The sequence below is a fragment of the Cupressus sempervirens genome, chromosome 9 (genome assembly GCF_028749045.1).
Source record: "Cupressus sempervirens isolate cs-2001-9-10 chromosome 9, ASM2874904v1, whole genome shotgun sequence".
Lineage (NCBI taxonomy): Eukaryota > Viridiplantae > Streptophyta > Pinopsida > Cupressales > Cupressaceae > Cupressus > Cupressus sempervirens.
Window position 1 is genome coordinate 577,536,446 of NC_143126.1, and position 22,018 is coordinate 577,558,463.

The 22,018-nt window shown below is 33.9% G+C and overlaps 1 protein-coding gene across 1 annotated transcript in view; it reads left to right on the plus strand.

Annotated features, from left to right (window-relative positions):
- The window catches only part of LOC149539972 (Cleavage and polyadenylation specificity factor (CPSF) A subunit protein), a 205,679-nt gene that overhangs the window by 156,166 nt on the left and 27,495 nt on the right, over positions 1 to 22,018 (plus strand). Inside the window, exon 13 of the mRNA XM_089801190.1 lies at positions 6,861 to 7,000. Within this exon, the coding sequence (XP_089657316.1) occupies positions 6,861 to 7,000 (140 nt within the window). The remainder of the gene's footprint in view (positions 1 to 6,860; positions 7,001 to 22,018) is intronic.

A 22,018-nucleotide genomic window follows, 5' to 3' on the forward strand; every position in this document is an offset into this window, starting at 1 on the left:
GAAAATAGTGGAGAATGAATCCACATCATCATCTATTGCACCCAAAAAAGGTGTTTCCTGCATAGATGGTCCTTGAGTTTGTGTAGGTCTTGGAGAGATATGATCATGACTTCTCTTCTTCCTCCCCATCTTCTTCATCAAGTCCTTCATCTGATTCTCCTTCTAACTCTTGAACTTGTTCAGGTGTCCAAGATAATTTAAATCCCTTTCCACCTTTCAATTTGAATATTAGGGATTTCTTTATATAAGAAGAAGATGCACCATCTTTACCTGCAATTTCCTTCCAAGCGGACCAAAATTTCCACAATCCAAACCCAACTTTGGATTGACCCTTTTAAGACCTATGATTTTCAACCACTTGTTGGTCTTTGCTAGAATAGATTGAAATTGACCAAGGATAGAAGTACCCTCCTTTTGCTGCCATTGAATAGGGAAAGAGCATTGTTTATCAAAACCAGCTTGATGATATTCTCGATCAAGAATATTACCATCATCTTCAATTTGGAAATCAGATGGAATCTCAAGCATATTAAAATCAATGAGATGCTGCAAAGTCAACTTGCATTAGTCCATTTTCATTATATTCAACTCCGTCCGCATGTCAATCCAAATATCTTCTATACGATGGACATGAGTAAATGCTCTCTTGATTTTTGAATTCATCTTTGTGTAATCAAAATCATATCTAGCTTTGAACTTGTTCAATGTAATCAACTAAAATTCTGCTTCCATGGCTTTTGCTTTGTGTACAAAAATGATCATATAATGACTGATTGCCAAGGGTTTGGCAGAAGAAATACTAAAACCTAGTCTATGTAGAGTATGTTGATCAGATTTAACTTCCATGAGTTGTCTGGCCAATTCCATTAGAATGATCATGTCGGTAGCATACCTAGGTTAGGTATATGGTTCTCCTTTGAAATACCCAACTCTCAAATAGGTAAAAGTTGAAAATTGAATAAAGATGTAACCATATTGATTAACCTTATTCCAAGCCTCATATGACACTCCTTTGAAAGACAACTGCTTATCAAACAAGCACCGGAAATGTCCAAAGAACGCATCGTGAACTCTCCTATAGTGATACCTACTATTCGTCAAAATAATATGATCATAATACGCCCAAACTGGAACTTGAAGACAATCTCCTTTGGTTGAAAGTCCTAAAAAAGATCCCATAGCAGCAGCAATATAGACAAGATAAGATTTCATGTAGAACGGTGTCTATGTTCCTACAGTGAGTAGCTGCTCACAGAGTGCAGTGCTAATAAGTTCTCCCCAAAAGATATGTTTCTTATTATTAATGATTTGGAAAATGAACTGATACATCCATGGTTCAAAATCACCAGAATCTTGGAGACCACATATTCTATTGAGAAGGATAATCAGGTCTTTGTATTCTAACTTAAAACTAGATCTGTGAATGGTTTTAAGCCATCTTGAGAAATTACTTCTCTTTGAATCCAACAAATACAAATTAACATATTTCTGATAATTACCCTTATATGTATTCCATTTCTCCAAAGATGCTTCTTTAGTCAAATCCACACACTCTGTACTTTGTGGCAGTTTGAAAATCTGTTCAATAATCTTTGGATCAAGGCTAATAATAACATCACCATCAACATCCTTGATTATTTTTGACTTCGGACTGAAACACTTTGTAGTTCCAGGGCAGCCATAGGAAAAAAAGACACCAAATGAATATTACTCGTTTTGATACGTTTCATTTCATGATTAGCAGGAGCTTCTACCCTTTACAAGAAATCAGTCATATCCACATGCCCGATCTCTGTATCTGACACACTATCAAGAACAGACATGACTTGGGATGGAGTTGTATGAGCCAATTCTTTATCATATTGATATTTCATGTTGCCTTTCGATTTTGTAGATGAGGGCATTCCTTGCACTTGTGCTGCAACATGAAAATTCCAAAATGTGAACACATCATCAGAGGATATTGCTTCCATAAAAACATTGATTCTTGATTAACAACAAAGCTTTGGATCAAGGCTAATAATAACACCACAATCAACATCCTTGATTGTTTTTGACTTCGGACTGAAACATTTTGCATATCCTAGAACAAATTCCAGTTCCAGGGCAGCCATAGGAAAAGAAGACATCAAATGAATATTACTCCTTTTGATGCGTTTCATTTCATGATTAGTAGGAGCTTCTACACTTCACAAGAAATCAATCATATCCACATGCCTAATCTCTGTATCTGACACACTATCAAGAACAAAGGTGACTTGGGATGGAGTTGTATGAGCCAACTCTTTATCATATTGGTATTTCATGTTGCCTTTCGATTTTGTAGATGACGGCATTCCTTGTGCTTGTGTTGCAACTTGAAAATTCCAAAATGTAAACACATCATTAGAGGATATTGCTTCCATAAAAATGTTGATTCTTGATCAGCAGCAAAGCTTTGGAGTATGGATTAGACACTTAAAAGATCTAGTTTGATGATCTTGAAAAGAGACAACATGCATATGTAAAGGCTGAAATATGACTTGAGAGGATGGAAACATGAGGTGGAGGTGAGCATTTATGGATATGCTTTAAGACATGAAAGTTGAATGCATGGGAATGTGTGCAAATGAATGATTATAAGTCAAAAATGGGTTTTCAAGATGTCATTGCACGAAAAGTGAATTACATGAATATGTAACATGCGATTGGAAACGAAAAGTGAGATTGTATGTAAATGTGGAAGGAAGATGAGTTTACATGTAATTGCATGTAGAGAATGAGATGCAATGTGTTATGACATGCAAAGTGGAATTACATGTAATTGCTCATGAAATGTAATTATATATGAAAGGAATGGATGCAATGTGCCTTGACATGTGATGGCGAAAATGGAATGAGAAGATGCACTTGCATGTGATAATGGAAGATGGAGTGAAGTGAAATGTGCTTAAGTTCTTGGGAAAGAACTTGCAACTTATTCCAAATGAAGAAAAACAGAAAAGCAACCAAACAACAAAAACAAACACAAAAGAAACACGTACCTTCAAACATGTCAACAAGCAAGATACCTCAGCATGCAAACTCGAATTTGGAAATTGGGAAAAAACCAATAGTATGAAAATGAGACTTTTCATCATTTTTAAAGAGAAAATGCACCTTTTCATGGCATCTATATTAACAAGTGTGTAACATCAAGCTAAAACATGCATCAAATCAACAAGATACGCATGAGTAAATTAGCAAAATGGAAGATGTCCACTTGAAGATTAATATGCCAAGAATGAAGGGAAAGAAGTTCCAACTTTGAAAAATTCTCAAGTGAACTTGGACCTCTTCAACCTTGCAAGGATGAATTCAAAAGGAGCATCTAATGAGGTGTTTTTAAATAAGAATGCTCAAAATGTGACCTAAAATCCCTCAAAACCCCAACATTTTTAATAAATGCAAGCTTATGGGATGTTTTTTAGTCAAAAACATGGTTTCAGTCTACCATTACATGGATCGGTTTTGGTATTAAATGTAAAAAATATGACTTTCAATAGCAATGGGATGCATCAATATCACAAAACACCTTCTCTGCATGCAAAAACGTGATCTCAAAATGCCCAAATCTGGGCCTTTTTTACCCAAAATTGCTCTAAAATGAAATGAAAAATGACATTTATTGCATGGAGATTCAACGTTTAATGCATGGAAATGCACTCAAATGCAAAAATGACTCTAGGTAGAAGATTTCCTTGAATTGGAATGGAGAAATTTGGAGATCTCAAGCAAAAACGTGTTCTTGGAGGGCACGTGCATGAAAATTTCTCTTCAATCTTCAAAAGCGGGTTTCTTGAAGACAAATACATGCTCTTGGGAACAAATCGCACCTTTTGAGTGCCATTATATATTTTAAATTCTTCAGAAATGACTCCCTATCAAAAACACACCTTTTGGGTGCAATTACATGTATGCAATGGAAGCCACAAGCACAATCACACCTTTTGGGTGCATATGCATGTTTTAAATTTTGCTAAAAGATGACCTTTAGTGCAAAATCACACCTTTTGGAGGTCACTGCATGTTTTGAAAACACATAAAATATGCACGTCTCACCTTTTGGGGTTCATTGCGTATTTTAAAACACATTTAATGACATGTTTTATGTGTTTTCAACTGATGTTTTATTCAAAATTGCACCTTTTGGGTTCAATTGCATATTTTGATGAAAATGTGCTTGTAGACATGTTATGCACAACTTAAGTGATGAATTAAGCACATGTCAATTTATTTTTTAAAGAAATATTACTTAAATGGGTCATACATGATATTTACACTATAGTTAATATATAATATGCAAATATTATCTTAAAAGTAATATTTATTAAGATGTTTTGATTTAAAACTCAAAAATTAAATTAAACTATATAGTCAATATAGTCACTTAAGTGAAAAATGAAAAAACAACTCAACTTAAAAATATAACATAAAGTGCACTATAGTTACTTTAAGTGAAAAATCGAAATGGTAAAGTAACTTAAAAACATAACATAAAATGAATTTATGTTATATTTTTCAAAAAGTGAATGTCAACTTCAAAATATATTATGATATTTTTAATTCGTTCAGTTGCACTTAAAAGGTCCACTTTTTGAGCACTAAAATGGTCATATCTTTTGATTGCCAACTCCGACTAAGCCATAAGGTAGATCAAATCGAAGGGAAAATCGAAAGCAATAACTTGAGTAAAACCAAAAGACCAAAAGCCAACAAATACACGCTCAAAAATGGGAAAAATGATGTGGAAGGCTTAAAAAGTCAAGCATAGGCTCGACAAATAGAAAAAACTAAAAAGACTTGACGAAGCCTTCAATAAAAGGATTTATTAAATCAATTGGAATTGATTGGTTGATCAGTACTAACTAATTAAATAATGAATTAAACTCAAAGAAATGCAAAACTAAGTTGAAAAGTTTTGCACTGTTACCTACATTTTGTGGTGACAAAATGCAGGACAACAAGAGGCAATCTTGGACAAAGAGGTATGTTTTCATGACAAAGGGAGCAGATAGAGGACTTTTGAGGATTTTGATCATATTTATTCAGAGAGAGTAGACTATGTCGAGATGAATTCTCCGATGATAAAGAAACCATAGCAATCAGAGGACTGTGATTCATGAGATGAAGTTCCATATGTGTAGACCAAAAGCTTTCTGCCAAAGTGAAGTTTGTACATTATTCAAGACAAGCTTGGAATTATAGATTAGAGTCTTTAGTGAGAATGAGCCTCAATGTCAATGATTACCTGAGATGTACTTGAATGCATCCTTCTTTGTGAGAGAGAAGTTTGAGGTGAAAACCTTTGTTCCACCCTTTGGAAATGTTCATGGTGGATGTCATGTGAGTTACTACATGACTTTGTAGAAACATCGTGGAAGGTGACGATCTTTCATTGATGTTTTTTTGTGGTTACTATAGCAAGGTAACAATCTTATAATAGTCTAACCTTCTATCATGATGGATATCATAAGGTTGATATCAGATCATGATAGATTATATCTTGTAAATCAATATCAACTAAGATATCATTTAATGGATATGTATGAGTTATATTGTATAGATATATCATTGTGGATTCAAACTCCGTGGACATGCCATGAATTGTAATGTCCCTATGGTAAGTATCATATGAGTGATATGTGTGTGCACACGTTATGGACATTTTTTGAGTACTTGGTGAATATCATGATTCTTGATATTTTGAGGCCATTACTCTTAAGTTTTAACATCATTAGATAATGGTGGATATCTTATTATCTTGTAATAAGACATCCGTGGATATGCCATTCCATCTAATGATCAGTATGGTGGACATCTTAAGATATCTGTGGATATGCCATACATTATGGTGGATGTCTTGTAGTAAGATATCTGTGGATATGCTATACAATATGATGGACATCTTGTGGAAGATATTTGTGGACATGCCATATTATCTAATATCACACACATTAAGGCAGATATATTTATTGTCCTCCCTAGCTAAGAGGGAGTTTTAGAAATTTGTAGCTTCAGTCGGATAAATATAATATACAGATGAGACATAATAAATAATGTTTCTATATATGTGTGTGTGTGTGTGTGTTAGTGAAGAAGTTGACACACACACACACACACACACACACACACACACACACACACACACACACACATATATATATATACATATTAATGTCATAGTTATCGATTTGAGCTACTGATACAATGTTGAGCAACCGAATGGTCACATGTCTTGGGAAGGGTATTAAGGAGGCACACCCACAAATGGATGTGTCTCCCACGTAGGAGACATCCATATTGGGTGTGTCTCCTCACGTCAAATCTCCCTATTTATATGTGATCAGTGGCAGAGTAATAATGACTGCAGATACATTCACTCAGTCTTCTTCGTGGGTTATTACACCATGCCTCTGTTAATTTATTATATATAATATTTCCAGTATTAATACAATCTGGATTCACTGTTATATTATTTATAATATTTTCACTATATTAAATACATTCTCATACCAGTTTGTCTGCAACATCAGTAAACGAGATTGTAATTCTACGACAAATCTGATCTCTAAAATATAACATTGTGAAGTAATTTTGGGACAAGATTAGTAAAGTTCTTATAACATGCTTTTGCTGATATATTTTTATCATTGTTCTTGAAACCACTGAATGTGCAAACACAATAACTGATAGTGATGTCAGGACACTTAGTCATATCTTATATGGTACTTCAAATGCAATTATTGATACTTACATGTGGTTATATTTTGGAGTTATATAAACCTAATTATTGGAAATTTTCTTGAAGATGTAAAAATTGATATTCTTTTCTTTTGAAGGGCTCATTTTCGTACAAGGTCCCAATTGATGATGGCTTGAGAGCATGCAATAAGAATGGCATCCTTTTAGATATAGCAGATAGTACAGTTGTGGCCAGCACTCTTCTTGGTACTGTTGTAATCTTCATCCGGTTAAGCAGGTAGATAATGTCTATTTTGAAAGTCTTTTTCAAGGATTTAGATGTAATACATCTAGCTGAGATGACTAATTTTATGTTTTCCATTGATATTAAAAATGTATGAATAGTAATTGGGTTGCAGTTTGATGGACATGCATAAATTTACGAAATATTAGAAAAGTGAATAGGTCCCATGAAGGGAGGATTCCGCATTCAATTAGTAATCTTGACAGTTGATTCATCAGAATCATCCATCATCTAGTGAGTGATAGAATGTGGTAGAGGTATTGATTTGGCAATGAATTAAATAATTTGTTTTGGTGGTTCCTCGCTACTCTCTGGAAAAAAAGTTAAAAATTGATATTTTGGCAGTTAAATAATTTTATAGAACTTTACAAAATTGTGATTCCTTTTTATTGTTACCAAAATTTTATTGAATTCTATTTTGAGTTTTGAGAACAAAAATATATTTTATGCAATAAACTATTATATTCCTAAATTATGTTCTTGCTTCCTCATACTATTGCAAGATTAAAAACTCAGCCCATTGCACTGAATATGCTTCTGATTTATTCTTTTGCAAGATGCCAACTCTATATAATATGAATACATTTCTAGGATACTCAGATGGTTGTGCTTAGAAAATTTTGAATTCATTATTTTCTGCAAGGAATCAAAATATTCAAGAAATTAATTGAGTTGCCATTATTTGTTGCAAACATCATTCAAAACTTGAATTTAAGTAAGATTCAGTGTTCAGATTTGGGAACTTAATTTTGAGGGGAGCGTATCCATCATCACTTGCTAGATTATAAGTGAGAAATAGATCACAATCTTTGTTTTATATTCGTTTGTAAGCTGTTGATTGCATATAGTTTGGATATTCTCTAGAAATTGCATTTGATAGTGCACAAAATTTAGGAGCACCTATCTTAACATCTTCCAACAACAGGTAAGTAATCTTTGTTTGTGCAATGTGCATCTGTATTTATTATATGCATACATGTATACACTCTTGAAAGACCATATATGTACTGAGTTATCACATGTGATTTACTTATCTATATAAATTATATTTATTGAGACAAATGTAGACATAATTATAAGAGACCTTGTATGAGTTATTCTTTAGAATGGACTGAAATACATTCTTATCTCATATTTTTAAAATCCATGGATAAAATGCCCAATGAATAGCAGAGAGAAGCCTTGGGAACATTTTTGTAGCTCAGATTTCATATTAACATTCCTTTGTGCCCTGTCTATGTCTAGGACATCCTATTCCCATTTATTGCATTATCTGTTTCATATATTCTCTTCTGTTTTCTCCATTGCTGCTTGATTCCACTCTGATTCACTAGTTCTAGTGCTTCCTATTGGATTTTGTTCCCCGTCTGATATTTGTTGCATGTCAAATCCATATTGCTGTTTTGGTGTCTTCACTGGTTTCTTTGCTGAGTGGAGGAAAGAGATTGGCATTGTTTAAGACATCACTGAGGACTCATTTCTGAACCTTCGATTAATTGTGATGGCTCACATTTCCAAATTGCTTCATCTTCATAAATTGTCTGCATACTGTGAAGCTCTTCAATTTGGATTGCTTGAACTTTATCTTGCCTTGATCTTCTAAAAGTGATGAGGTCCTTCATGTAGTTGGATTATTCTAACTGATCCTGGATTTCTATGGGAATTTCAAGATTGTGATAATCTTTTCTGTTTGTAGGCTTGTTCAGTTTCCCTGCAAAACTTGTTCTTTGAATTCCATTTTAATAGCTTGACAAATGACTTGTGGCCGAGTCAATGTTGCTCCTATAACCATCTTGATGTTGGAATCGTGCTTGCACTTGAACTGCTTAGCTGCTTGCCACCTTTCTTATAATCACTTTTCCTATAAATCTCCATTTGCTTGAATTTTCTTCCATCCAATTCGATCTTCAAATTTTAACCTAATCGACGGCTTCCTTGGGAGCATTTAATATTGTTCTTATTTGCATAGTTGTTGTTAGTATAATTACTAACTAATTATGAATTCTGGGAGATGCTGATCTTGGAATATTATCATTAGTTTATACATAAGGGCCAACTTAGAAAGAGTCATGTCCTTTGTAAGGACATGCCTCTTGGGTGCTATATAAGTATTGAGGTAAGAATGAGGATAGAGAATACACAAAACACAATTAAGTCTGCTCCTCTACAGTACTGCTTTATGCGATTTATAGCAGGGATAATAATAAAAAAATTTCAGAATAATTATTATACTCCAAGTAACACTTCATATACAAGTCTATATATTCAAGACCATCTTCAGCACTAAAAAGGCATTATATCAGTTTGATTTATAGCAGAATTTGTAGAAACTTTACACGGTATCAGAGTTCTGGTAGTCGAACCTTAGCTCTGCAAATTAGTAATCAGACTTAATTTGTATCTAACATCATACTTCTACCTACAATGACTGCAACGGCTAATGCAATTAGACCCGAAGATAGATTTGATGGTAAAGACCATTTCATTGCATGTAAATTCAGAATTATGATGGCTCTTGACGAAAATGATGTATCACAGTTCGTTGATAAGGAATCCAAGCAACCTGATATTAAACCTAATAAAACTACCTAGATCAAAGGAAACAGGAAAGCCATGAGAATCATATTAGATGGAGTAAAAAATGATATAGTATCTATGCTAATGAAACATCAAATGACATTCAAAATGATGAGAGAACTAATCAATGCATATGAGGTTAATAATAAGACCAGATGCCTGTCACTAATGTTAATTCTATAACTCTGATACCATATTGTTGTGGACTACAGATCGTCAAATCTTGTAAAGCATAAATATCCTTAAAAGGATTTACCTCTTATGTAACCTTATATGTTTGAGCAAATCAGCATCTTTCCTTGGAACCATTCAAATGTTCTAATTTGCATAAGTTATAGTTAGTTTATCTACTAACTAATTGTAAATTTCGGAGACGTCGATTTTGGCAATATAGTTAGGAATTTGTATAGAGAGTCAACCTAGCAAGAGTCATGTCCATTCCAAGGACATGCCTCTTGGGTGCCTTATAAGTAAGAGATAGGAATGTGGATAAAGGACACACAAAAATACAAGAAGTCTGCTCCTTTAGCATTCCATGCCTCATATGAATTACTAGCAGAATTAATCATATTATTGCAGAACTATACATCAGCCAAAGGATATTGTATCTATTGCATAGGATTGATATAGATCATCTTGAATAAAGTAAGTAAAGGCATATATTAGTTTGATTGTTAAGAATTTGTAGAAAATTTACATGGTATCAAAGCTCTGGTAGTCAAGCCTAGGCTTTGCAAATTAACAATTAGACTTAAAAAATCTAGCAACATCATTCTACATTCAATGGCGAGCACAATCAGACCCGAGGATAGGTTTGATGGAAAAGAACATTTTCTTGCTTGGAAATTCAAAATCATGATGATTCTTGAAGACAATGATGTAAAACAGTTTGTTGATAAAGAATCCAAGCAACCTAATGTTCATCCTCATAAAACTATCTGGAGTAAAGGAAACAGGAAAGCCATGCAAATCATATTAGATGGAGTAAAAAATGAAATAGTACCTATGCTAATGAAACATCAAACAACATTTAATATGATGGAGGCATTATTAAATGCATATGAGGTTAACAATGCAACTGAAACCCTTGCACTAAAAAGGCAACTAAATCATATACAAATAAAGAAGGGAGAATCTATGAATTCATACTTCCTGAGGGTGCCTAGTGTAAGAGATGAACTTGCAAGTATAGGGACCATAATTGAAGACAAAGAGCTAACACTTATGGCTATAGATGGGTTACCGGATTCATGGGAACCGTTCTCACAAGGAATAAGTGCTAGAGACAATCTTCCTGAATTCAACAGACTTTAAGGAGATTGCCTTAAAGAAGAATCTAAGAAACTTAAGAAAAGAGAAATTGAAAACTGAAGATGAAGAACATCATGTTCTTAACACAAATTCCTATAAAGGTAAGAAGAAACACTTCAAGAAGAAGGGTAATCAAAGAAATGACAAACCTAAGAAAGATTTATCCAAAATAAAATGTTTCAAATGTGAAAATTTTGGACACTATAGATCTAATTGCCTTGAGAATACAATGCAGCAAGTAAATTGTACAAACGTTACTAGGAAAGGAGAAAACTATGATCCTAAGAATCGTGTACTGTATTCTACACTATCAAATGAAGTATGAAGCGAAGTATCGGTAATTGATAGTGGATCATCTCGACACATTACAAGATACAAAGAAGTACTTGATTCAATCTCAGAAGAAGTTGATGATGAAGTTACCATTGGTGATAATTCCTTTCATTTAGTCAAAGGAGTTGGGAATCGCACCTTGAAATTGAAGTCAGGTATTTCCCTACATCTCAAAAGAGTACTCTATGTACTAGGAATAAAGAAGAATTTAATCTCTGTTACAACACTTGAAGATGATGGACATAATGTTGCATTAATGGACGGTAAAGTAATGACTTGGTCTAAGAACTCTTCATTTAAGAAATCAAAGTTGATTGGTCAAAGAAGGGGATTCTTGTATAAATTAAATACAGAACCTGGTCAACCTATTCAAGCCTAAATTCATGAAGCTGTTGATATAAACGAAATATGGCATAGAAGGTTAGGACATCTAAATTTCAAATCCTTATTGACTATGGAGAAGATGGTTACTGGTTTACCTAAGTTGAATAAAAATCATTCAAGCATATGCAAAGGATGCGCTCTAGGTAAGAACACCAAAAGTCCATTTCATGATAGCACTAGAAAAGCTAACATTGTTTTGGAATCAGTCCACTCAGATGTATGTGGACCAATGTCTGTTCCTTCTCTTGGAGGATTCTGGTACTATATACTTTTTAGAGATGACTTCTCTAGGAAAACTTGTATTTACTTCTTAAAATGTAAAGAATCAGAAGAAATCCTTAAGAGATTTAAAGAATTCAAACCCTTTATTGAAAACTTATCAGGATACAAAATTAAAACTCTTAGGACTAACAATGGAGGGGAATATACTTCAGATTTGTTTAAAGAGTTTTGTAAAGAAGTGGGAATTACGATGGAGTATATTGTTCCTTATAACCCACAACAAAATAGGGTAGTAGAAAAGAAGAAAAGAACAATTATAGAAGCAACAAGAGCGATGATATTTGATCAAAATTTAGAATATTATCTTTGGGCAGAAGCCTCTTGTGCTGCGGTCTATATTCAAAACAGAAGTCCTCACTCCCACCTTAGAGATAAAACTCTTAAAGAAGTCTTTACTAAGGTTAAACCTAATATAAGCTATCTTAGGATATTTTATTGCCCAGTATACATACATGTTCCAAACGAAAAGAGAACTAAGTTAGAACCCTCTGGGAGGAAAGGTATTTTTGTCGAGTATAGTGAAACATCTAAAGCATATAAAATTTTCATGCCTGGTCAGAAAAACATTGAACTTAGTAGGGATGTATTATTTGAAGGAGGTTTAGCATTCAAAAGAGCCCTAAGTTCTGAAGATTCCACACATTTACCTAGTTTTGAAGAAAATCATGAGTTTGAGTTTCATAGGGAGAACATCGAAGAAATTGAAGATGAAATTCAAAATCTTAATCTTGAGGAAACTCAAAATCCTAAGAAAATAACACTTTGGGCTATTAAGACTGTAGAGTAAGCACAAGACTTCGCTGTAACATTTGAAACTTTCAGAGAAAACAAAAGACCCAAAAGATTTTCTAATTATGTAGCAAACATGAGTGATTTATCTAAATTAGAACCAACCAATGTTTCAGAGGCTATTAAACATATAGCTTGGAAGGATGCTATGATGGAAGAATTTCAATCCATTATTAAGAATGATGTTTGGGAAATTGTTTCGAGACCTGAAGGAAAATTTGTTGTTTCTTCTAAGTGGATATTTAAAATCAAGCATGTTGCTGACGGTAGCATTGAAAAATATAAAGCCAGATTCGTAGCCAGGGGATGCTCTCAAAAAGAGGAAATTGATTATGAAGAAACCTTTTCTTTTGTTGCCAGATACACTTCTATAAGGGCAGTCCTAGCTATTGCAACATCGAAGGGATGGAAAGTGCATTAGATCGATGTGAAAACAACATTTATGAATGGAAAGATTACAGAAGAGGTATATTTGGAACAACTTGAAGGATTTGAAACTCATGACCCTAAAGTCTTTGTTTGTAGGCTCAAGAGCTCCAAGGGCATGGTATGAAAGAATTGATAAGTATCTCTCGAGTTTAGGATTCTCTAAGAATGAAGCTGATCCAAATCTCTATTATAAAAAGGATAAAGATGATATAATAGTTTTGATACTTGCTATGTTGTTAATGCCTTAGATCAGTTTATGTGTGAGCCAAAGGAGATTCACCTAGTTGCAGTCAAACACATTATGAGATACTTACAAGACACTCTTAACCTTGGGCTCACGTATGAGAAAGTTGACTTGGACTTACATGGGTACACAGACTCAGATTGGGCTGGAAGTGTTACTAATAGGAAAAAAACTTCAGGATGTTATTTTAGTTAAGGTTAAGCGATGATATCTTGGATATGCAGGAAATAGACATCAGTAGCATAGAGTTCCACAAAAGTTGAATACATTGCCTCAACAATGGGGTCTCGTGAGGCAGTTTGGCTTAGAAAGTTACTTGTGGGATTATTTGGTGAACCCATGAATCCTACTATTATTCATTGTGATAATCAGAGTTCCATCAAGATATCTGTGAATCCAGTTTTTCATGACAGGTCCTAGCATATTGAAATTCCTTACCATTATGTAAGAGATATTGTAGACAAGAATATTGTAAAATTAGAATACATTTGCACTGCAGCTCAGACAACGGATATTCTTACCAAACCTCTCTCACAAGTGAAGATATCTCACTTTAGAAAGAGGCTTGGTATGGTTGAATTATAATACATTTCTATTTTTTAAATTATTAATAAAATAATTTTTATTGTTAGGCTATTGACTGTTATGGGCTTCACCTTTTGTATTCATTATTTAAGAGGTGACGATCTTTGAGGTAATGAATGCTTGTATAAAAGACATTATGAGAGATGATGATCTCTTAGATAATGTACTGAATAGTAGAGAACTACTGTTAGATTTGGATGAGTTCAAGATCGGATTGTGATATAGACATTTCTATGCCTATGAGTCACAACTTGCATAAAGGAAGAATTTAATCATTCTCCGGATTTTATCCTGTGAACTGGTAGATCTTAACTCAAGATATAATTGTGATATAGACCTTCCAGTACCTATGAGTCACAACTTGGATAAAGGAAGAATTTAATCATTCTATAGATTTTATCCTGTATATTGCATTCCGTGCAATACTGTTATCACAAGTATAGGTGATAAGTCATATCACAGGTGTAGTAATATGACTTAGTATCATGTGTTCTATGATACCATATGCTTAAAAGATTCAGATAGATATAGAGTACAATCTATGCTTATTCATCTTGATTGATGGTACTAGATAAGTTATCTCTCAATAAGATTATCAAGTTAGGAGGGAGTGTTAATTCTATAGCTCTGATATCATATTGTTCTCGAGTACAGATCACCAAATCTTGTAAAGCATAAATATCCTTAAAAGGATTTACCTCTTATGTACCCTTCTGTGTTTGAGCAAATTGGCGTCTTTCCTTGGAACCATTCAAATGTTCTAATTTGCATAAGTTATAGTTAGTTTAAATATTAACTAATTGTAAATTTGGGAGACACCGATCTTGGCAACATAATTAGAAATTTGTATAGTGGGCCAACCTAGCAAGAGTCATGTCCTTACCAAGGACATGCCTCTTGGGTGCCTTATAAGTAAGAGATAGGAATGTGGATAAAGGACACACAAAAATACAAGAAGTCCGCTCCTTTAGCATTCTCCACCTCATACGAATTACTAGTAGAATTAATTATATTATTGTAGAACTATACATCAGCCAAAGGATACTATATCTAGTGCATAGGATTGATATAGATCATCTTTAGCAAAGTAAGTAAAGGCATATATCAGTTTGATTGTTAAGAATTAGTAGAAAATTTACAACAAGAAAGGCAATTAAATCATATAAAAATAAGGGAGAATCTATGAAATCATACTTCCTAAGGGTGGCTAGTCTAAGAGATGAACTTACAAGCATTGGATACATAATTGATGATGAAGAATTAACATTAATGACAATAGATGGATTACCAGATTCATGGGAAATATTGTCACAAGGAGTAAGTGCTAGAAGAGCAAATTTATAGATTTTCGTGTGTCTTCTAATTTGCAATCTAGCCCTCCCTTATACCTAATTCAAGGGGCATGTTCATTGAATGAACATGTCCCTTTCTAGGTTGGCCTATTTAACAACATAATTGTTTCCTCAAGATTGGTGCCCATTCCAAGAGTTACTAATGGTTAGTAACTAACTAACCACATTAGTAAATCAAAAGGCTTATGAAAGCCACAAGAAAAATGCCGATCTGTCTAGAGGGGACAATATGTTCTAGTGACCAATACTTAAGGAACTCATGCATCCAGATCAGACTGATTTGAAAATCAGAACACTTGTCTTGTCAAAGTTACAAGGAATTAACACTCCCTCTTAACTTGATAAGATAAGTGATAGAAACATATCTAGCAACATCAATAGAGATGACTAAGCATAGATATACACTCTATACCTTTTTGAATCTCAAGCATGATGTATCATTAGACAAATGATACCTGAAAACACATTTTATTACAAATCTTGTAATATAAGTTATCACCGGAGCTTGTGATCAAATCACTAAGCATCGTTCGTAATACAAACTATCAAATCACCTAGGCTTGTAACATAGAGTGTTTGACAAGGCTTGTGATTTGAAGTATTACCTGAACTTGTGATAACATTATTGCATAGAATGCAATATTCAAGATAAAGACTAGAGAATAATTAAATTCTCCCTTTACCCAAGTTGTGATGTTTGGAGTTTTTTTTTTTAAAATGTCACAGTGACAACATGATCTTGATTTCGTCCAAAATCTAGATTCTACTAGAAATCCATTACTAGAATGCCTTACATAGGATAAAATTTGAAGAATAATTAAATTCTTCCTTTATCCAAGTTGTGACTCATAGGCACACAATATGATCATGAATTAAGATCTGCCAATACACTAGATAAAATCCGGAGAATAATTAAATTCTTCCTTTATCCAAGTTGTGATTCATAGACATAGAAATGCCTCCATTGCAACATGATCTTAAATTCATCCAAATCTACCAGTACTTCTCTACTGGTCATAACATTTTCTCAGAGATCGTCACCTCTTAAATAACAAACACAAATGGTGAAGCCCCATAACAGTCAATATCCTGACAATAACAAAAATTATCATAAAAACAATTCAATCATTCCTGGATCTTTCCTGAGATGATCACTCTTAAAGAGGTTTGATAAGAATACCTGCTTTCTAATTTTCAATACTTAAAGTCTAGAGAATAATTAAATTCTCGTTTTATCCAAGTTGTGATTCATAGACATCGAAATGTCTCTTTCACAACACAATCTTGAATCTATTCAAGATTTTCCAGTAGTCCTCTACTGATTTAAAACACCATACGATTATTTGCTATCACTACAAATTCGTGCTGGAAGATTGTTTTCTATTAGTGCAAACTGATGCTACAAGACTGTTTGCTAAGAAATGCTTCCACACCATGATGTTTATAAAGGTAGGCCCATCAAATGGTTGCTCACTTTATATTTTCCAGACTCCTACTAGATATCAAATCTTCCGAGCTTCTTATTCAAGGTTGCCTTTATGAGATGTCAGACTCCCTTTGAATCCAAAAATTCTTTCCTACAAGAACATTCTTCAAAAAATCAAGGCATATACTCTTCTTATAAAAAATACACATGAAAGATATTATAGAAATAAGGTAAAAGAACTCAAGTACAATAGATACTTATCTTTCCATCATAACCTTGATGAAAGCTTTTGTACTTTATGAGTATACACCAACTTGACATGGTACACTCAGTCTGAGTTTGTATGACCTAGATTCTGGGGAGTCAACTCGATCTTCTAGGTACTCTCTGACATATAATCTTCTTATAAGATGATACTTATGATTCTCTGCTACAAATTCTTTATTACTCGGGAATCAATAAAGCATGGTCTACTCCCTTTGAGTCAAGATCCACCATTGTAGATCATTTAGCTTCTCCTTTTGTCAGGACAGCATACCATGCTAATATCCATAATCTTAGTGTCACAACATGATGTCACTTTATTCCCTCCTTTCTAAGAGAACCATAATTTGAGTAGTCATAAGATTATATACAATGCATCTTTTTTAAGTCCACAATCATTAACACTTCCTCTTGGACTTGAGGGAAGATCAGAAATGCCTTGAGTAAAATGATCTATAGTCTCATGATGTAATCTTTATCCATGTGCATCTCATCAGTGATTCTATCCACGAGTTATCTTCAATGATGAACTCCCTCTCAAACAAAATAATCAAGTTTGTCTAAGATGATAGAATCATTGGTTCTTATTCCAAGGTTCCCTTTTATAGTGGATCAAACTTATTCTGAATGGGAGTTTCCTTTCAGTAGAACGGCATTTGGCTTACTCGTTGTAAATTCTCCAAATGTCTCCATATCTTCGAACTCTCTCTGATTCTGAGTCGTGACGGGTGCCAAGAGAACTTTCTAACTTGATGCCATCTCCCCTTCTGGAAGAACATGTAAGCAATTACTAGGAACTGACAAACAATTCCATATACTACTGGTCATAGAATGGAATTCATCAATCAACCCGGTACGTCAATTAATCATTCGCATTACCACTTATCTTCAATCATCCTCTTAATCTAGTTATGTTTTGTTGGTTTTGCTATGAGTGTCGATTAAATAAGACCATTTCCTCATGTCTCGCCATTTCACATATCAAAAGTGGTTCTCCTCTTTGATGGAAATGCCACGTCAGATGTTTGCCACATACGTTGCCAACTAGGAGTAGTTTTTCCTTGATTTGTTCGCTTTCTAATATTATCTCCTCATATCATAGTCCTGATCCCAAGAATAAAGCGCAATCGATCCAATTCTTTAGAAATAGCGTTGCAGACTTTGATCCACGCGACATTGGCATTGCTAAATTGCTATGCCCCGCTAATTTCATCTATTTTTGTATTCCTTGTCATGGTATCCACGTGGGATTCAAATGCTTTATACATGACGATACTTTCTTGTCCATGCGTCAATTCGACCATCTAACATTCGGGAAGTTTGGTGTTATCCAATCTATATTCTAAACAAAAATTGATGATCTCTCACATTAAAGTAATCGCAGATTTGTAAGGAGGTGACTTTCCTTAATATAATCACCACCCTTGATAAAATCGTTATAGGACAAGTTAATATGAGTCATCTCTTGTTCTTTGTTTTCATTTGATGTGTTACAACAGGAGTATCGAAGTGTTGATTAAATTTGGCAGATAATCACTACATATTCCATGTTTTCATATCCCAATGCTCCTTCCTTGTGAAAGGCATGACCATTCATATCCTTTAACGGTGGCCTTCTATGCACGCAGACGTGAATTCAAGAGTTGTTTGTCCAAACTGGCAAGCACAACCATTTCTGATCATAACCATCTCCAATTAATAACTTTTTTTTTACGTATAACTCCCTATATTCCTTTCTTTCATTTGTAGTTTTCAATCTTGACTCCTCAAACATATTCCATTATTACATAGCTTCTAGTGATGGATTTGTATTCCAAACACAGTCACAGTTCCAAAGAACTCCACCCATGTGCCTCAATAATACTAACGCTGGTATTAGATAATGCTCACGCTAGAACCAAGATGGCCGTCGGCACTGCTATGAATGTACTTGCACTCAATTCAACTTAGAATGTCAAGAAAGATCAGCAAACAAAATGAAGTCCGCCTCAATACGATCTAAAGGTTCTTGATTATCTGAGTAATGTTGCACGATTTCCAGCAGGAGTCTCTCATTTACTTCCCACGCCAATGCACAGAGAACTATTCTTTTTAAATGCAAGTTTGTAGTGATGGCGCTTCTTGATACCAAGCAATTGCAGGTTCAAATAACAAAGTTGGATGACACTAATAATGATGTTTCAGGCGGACAACTAGTTGTCGTATTGAAGGAACAACTGCAGGTCGTAATGGCCAGTTATAACCCCAAATCACAGTCATGTTAGCAAGGTTTAATTGTCATCCAAACCTCCAACAATGTAGCGTCCAAGAAGCTAGGTAAATCACGTCCAAATATAGGGTCTTTGCATGCTGAAAACAATATTACTTACACATCTTTATCAGGGATTTGCAATGCCTGAAATCTACAATGTTGACCAACCAACTTTGAAAGATAATTATTATCAATTTATAGCTCAAAATATCATTGTAGTCCCACACAATGACAATCTCTTGAATTGTCAAATTCTTCTTCAAGCAATAGCTTCTCATCCACAGTAGAAACAATACAAGTAGTCACAACAATCTTCAGAAACCTTAGATTAAACCCAATGAATTTGAATGGATCTACCTTCAAACGGTTAAGCTTCCCACAAAGGAACTAAGTTCTGATACCATGTTAAATTCATGTAACTTCTGCAGATGTTTACATTCCTATAGATGATTCTATTTGGGCAGATTGCTAGAAGAACAAACTTGTAGATTTCGGTGTGTCTTCTAGCAATCTGCCTAAACAGAATCATCTATAGGAATGTAAACATCTGCAGAAGTTCCATGAATTTAACAAGTCTAAGAGATGAACTTACAAGCATTGGATACATAATTAATGATGAAGAATTAACATTAATGGCAATCGATGGATTACCAGATTCATGGAAAATATTCTCACAAGGAGTAAGTGTTAGAGACAAACTTCTAGACTTCAATAGACTTAAAGGAGATTGTCTTCAAGATGAATCTAGGCAACTCAAGAAAGGAGGAAAATTGAAAACTGAAGATGAACTTCATGTTCTCAACACAAATTCCTATAAAGGTAAGAAGCACTTCAAGAAGAAGGATAATTAAAGAAATGACAAACCTAAGAGAGATTTATCCAAAATAAAAAGCTTCAAATGTGAAAAATTTGGATACTATAGATCTAATTGCCCTGAGAATACAAAGCAGCAAGTAAACTGTACAAACATTACTAGGAAAGAAGAAAACTATGATCCTGAGAACATGTATTTTATTTTGCACTATCAAATGAAGTATCAAGCAAAGCATGGGTAATTGATAGTAGATCATCTCGACACATTATATGATACAAAGAAGTACTAGACTCAATATTAGAAGAAGTTAATGACGAAGTTACCATAGGTGATAATTCCACTCATTTAGTCAAAGGAATTGCGAACTGCACCTTGAAATTGAAGTCGGGTATTTCTCTCCATCTCAAAAGAGTACTCTATGTACCAAGAATAAAGAGGAACCTAATCTCTGTTACAACACTTAAAGATGATGGACATAATGTTGCATTAATGGACAGTAAAGTAATGACCTGGTCTAAGAACTCTTCATTTAAGAAATCAAAGTTAATTGGTCAAAGAAAGGGATACTTGTATGAATTAAATATAGAACCTATTCAAGCCTTAATTCATGAAGCTGCTGATATAAACGACTTGTGGCATAGAAGGTTAGGACATCTAAACTTCAAAGCCTTATTGACTATGGAGAAAATGGTTATTGGTCTACCTAAGTTGAATAAAGATCATTCAAACATATGCAAAGGATGCGCTCTAGCTAAGAACAACAGGAGTCCATTTCAAGATAGCACTAGGAAAACTAACAATGTTTTAGAATTAGTCCACTCAGATTTATGTGAACCTATATCTGCTCCTCCTTTTGAAGGATTTTGGTACCATATACTCTTTATAGATGATTTCTCTAGGAAAAGATGGATTTACTTCTTAAAATGTAAAGAAACAGAAAAAATCCTTAAGAGATTTAAAGAATTCAAATCCTTAACTGAAAACCTATTAGGACACAAAATTAAAACTCTTAGGACTGAATATGAAGGGGGATATACTTCCGATTTTTTAAAAAAATTTGTAAAGAAGCAAGAATTAAGAGGGAGTATATTGTTCCTTATAACCCGCAGCAAAATGGGGTAGCAGAAACGAAGAATAGAACAATTATAGAAGCAGCAAGAGCTATGATATATGATCAAAATTTAGAATATTATCTTTGGGCAGAAGCCTCATTTACTGCTGTCTTTATTTAGAACAGAAGTCGTTACTCCCACCTTAGAGAGATAAAACTCCTAAAGAAGTTTTTTCTAAGGTTAAATCAAATATAAGCCATCTTAGGATATTTGGATGCCCAATATACATACATGTTCCAAAAAAAAAGAGAACTAAGTTAGAACCCTCCGAGAGGAAACGTATTTTTGTTGGGTATAGTGAAACCTCTAAGGCTTATAGAATTTTCATACTTGGTCAGAAAAACATTAAACTTAGTAGAGATGTAATATTTGAAGATTTAACATTCAAAAGAGCCCTTAATTTAAAGATCCTACATATATACCTAGTTCTAAAGAAAATCATGAATATGAGTTTCAGAGGGAGAACATTGAAGAAATTGAAGATCAAATTCAAAATCTTAATCTTGAAGAAACTCAAAATCCTAAGAAAAGACCACTTTGGGCTATTAAGACTATAGAGGAAGCACAAGACTTTGTTGCACCATCTGGAACCTTCAGAGAAAGCAAAAGACTCAAAAGATTTTCTAGTTATGCAACAAACATGAGTGATTTATCTAAATCAAAACCAACCAATGTTTTAGATGCTATTAAACATACAACTAGGAAGGATGTTATGACAGAAGAATAGCAATCCATTATTAAGAATGATGTTTGAGGAATTGTTTCAAGGCTTGAAGGAAAAACTGTTGTTTCTTCTAAGTGGATATTTAAAATCAAGCATGCCACTGACGATAGCATTGAAAATATAAAGCCAGATTCA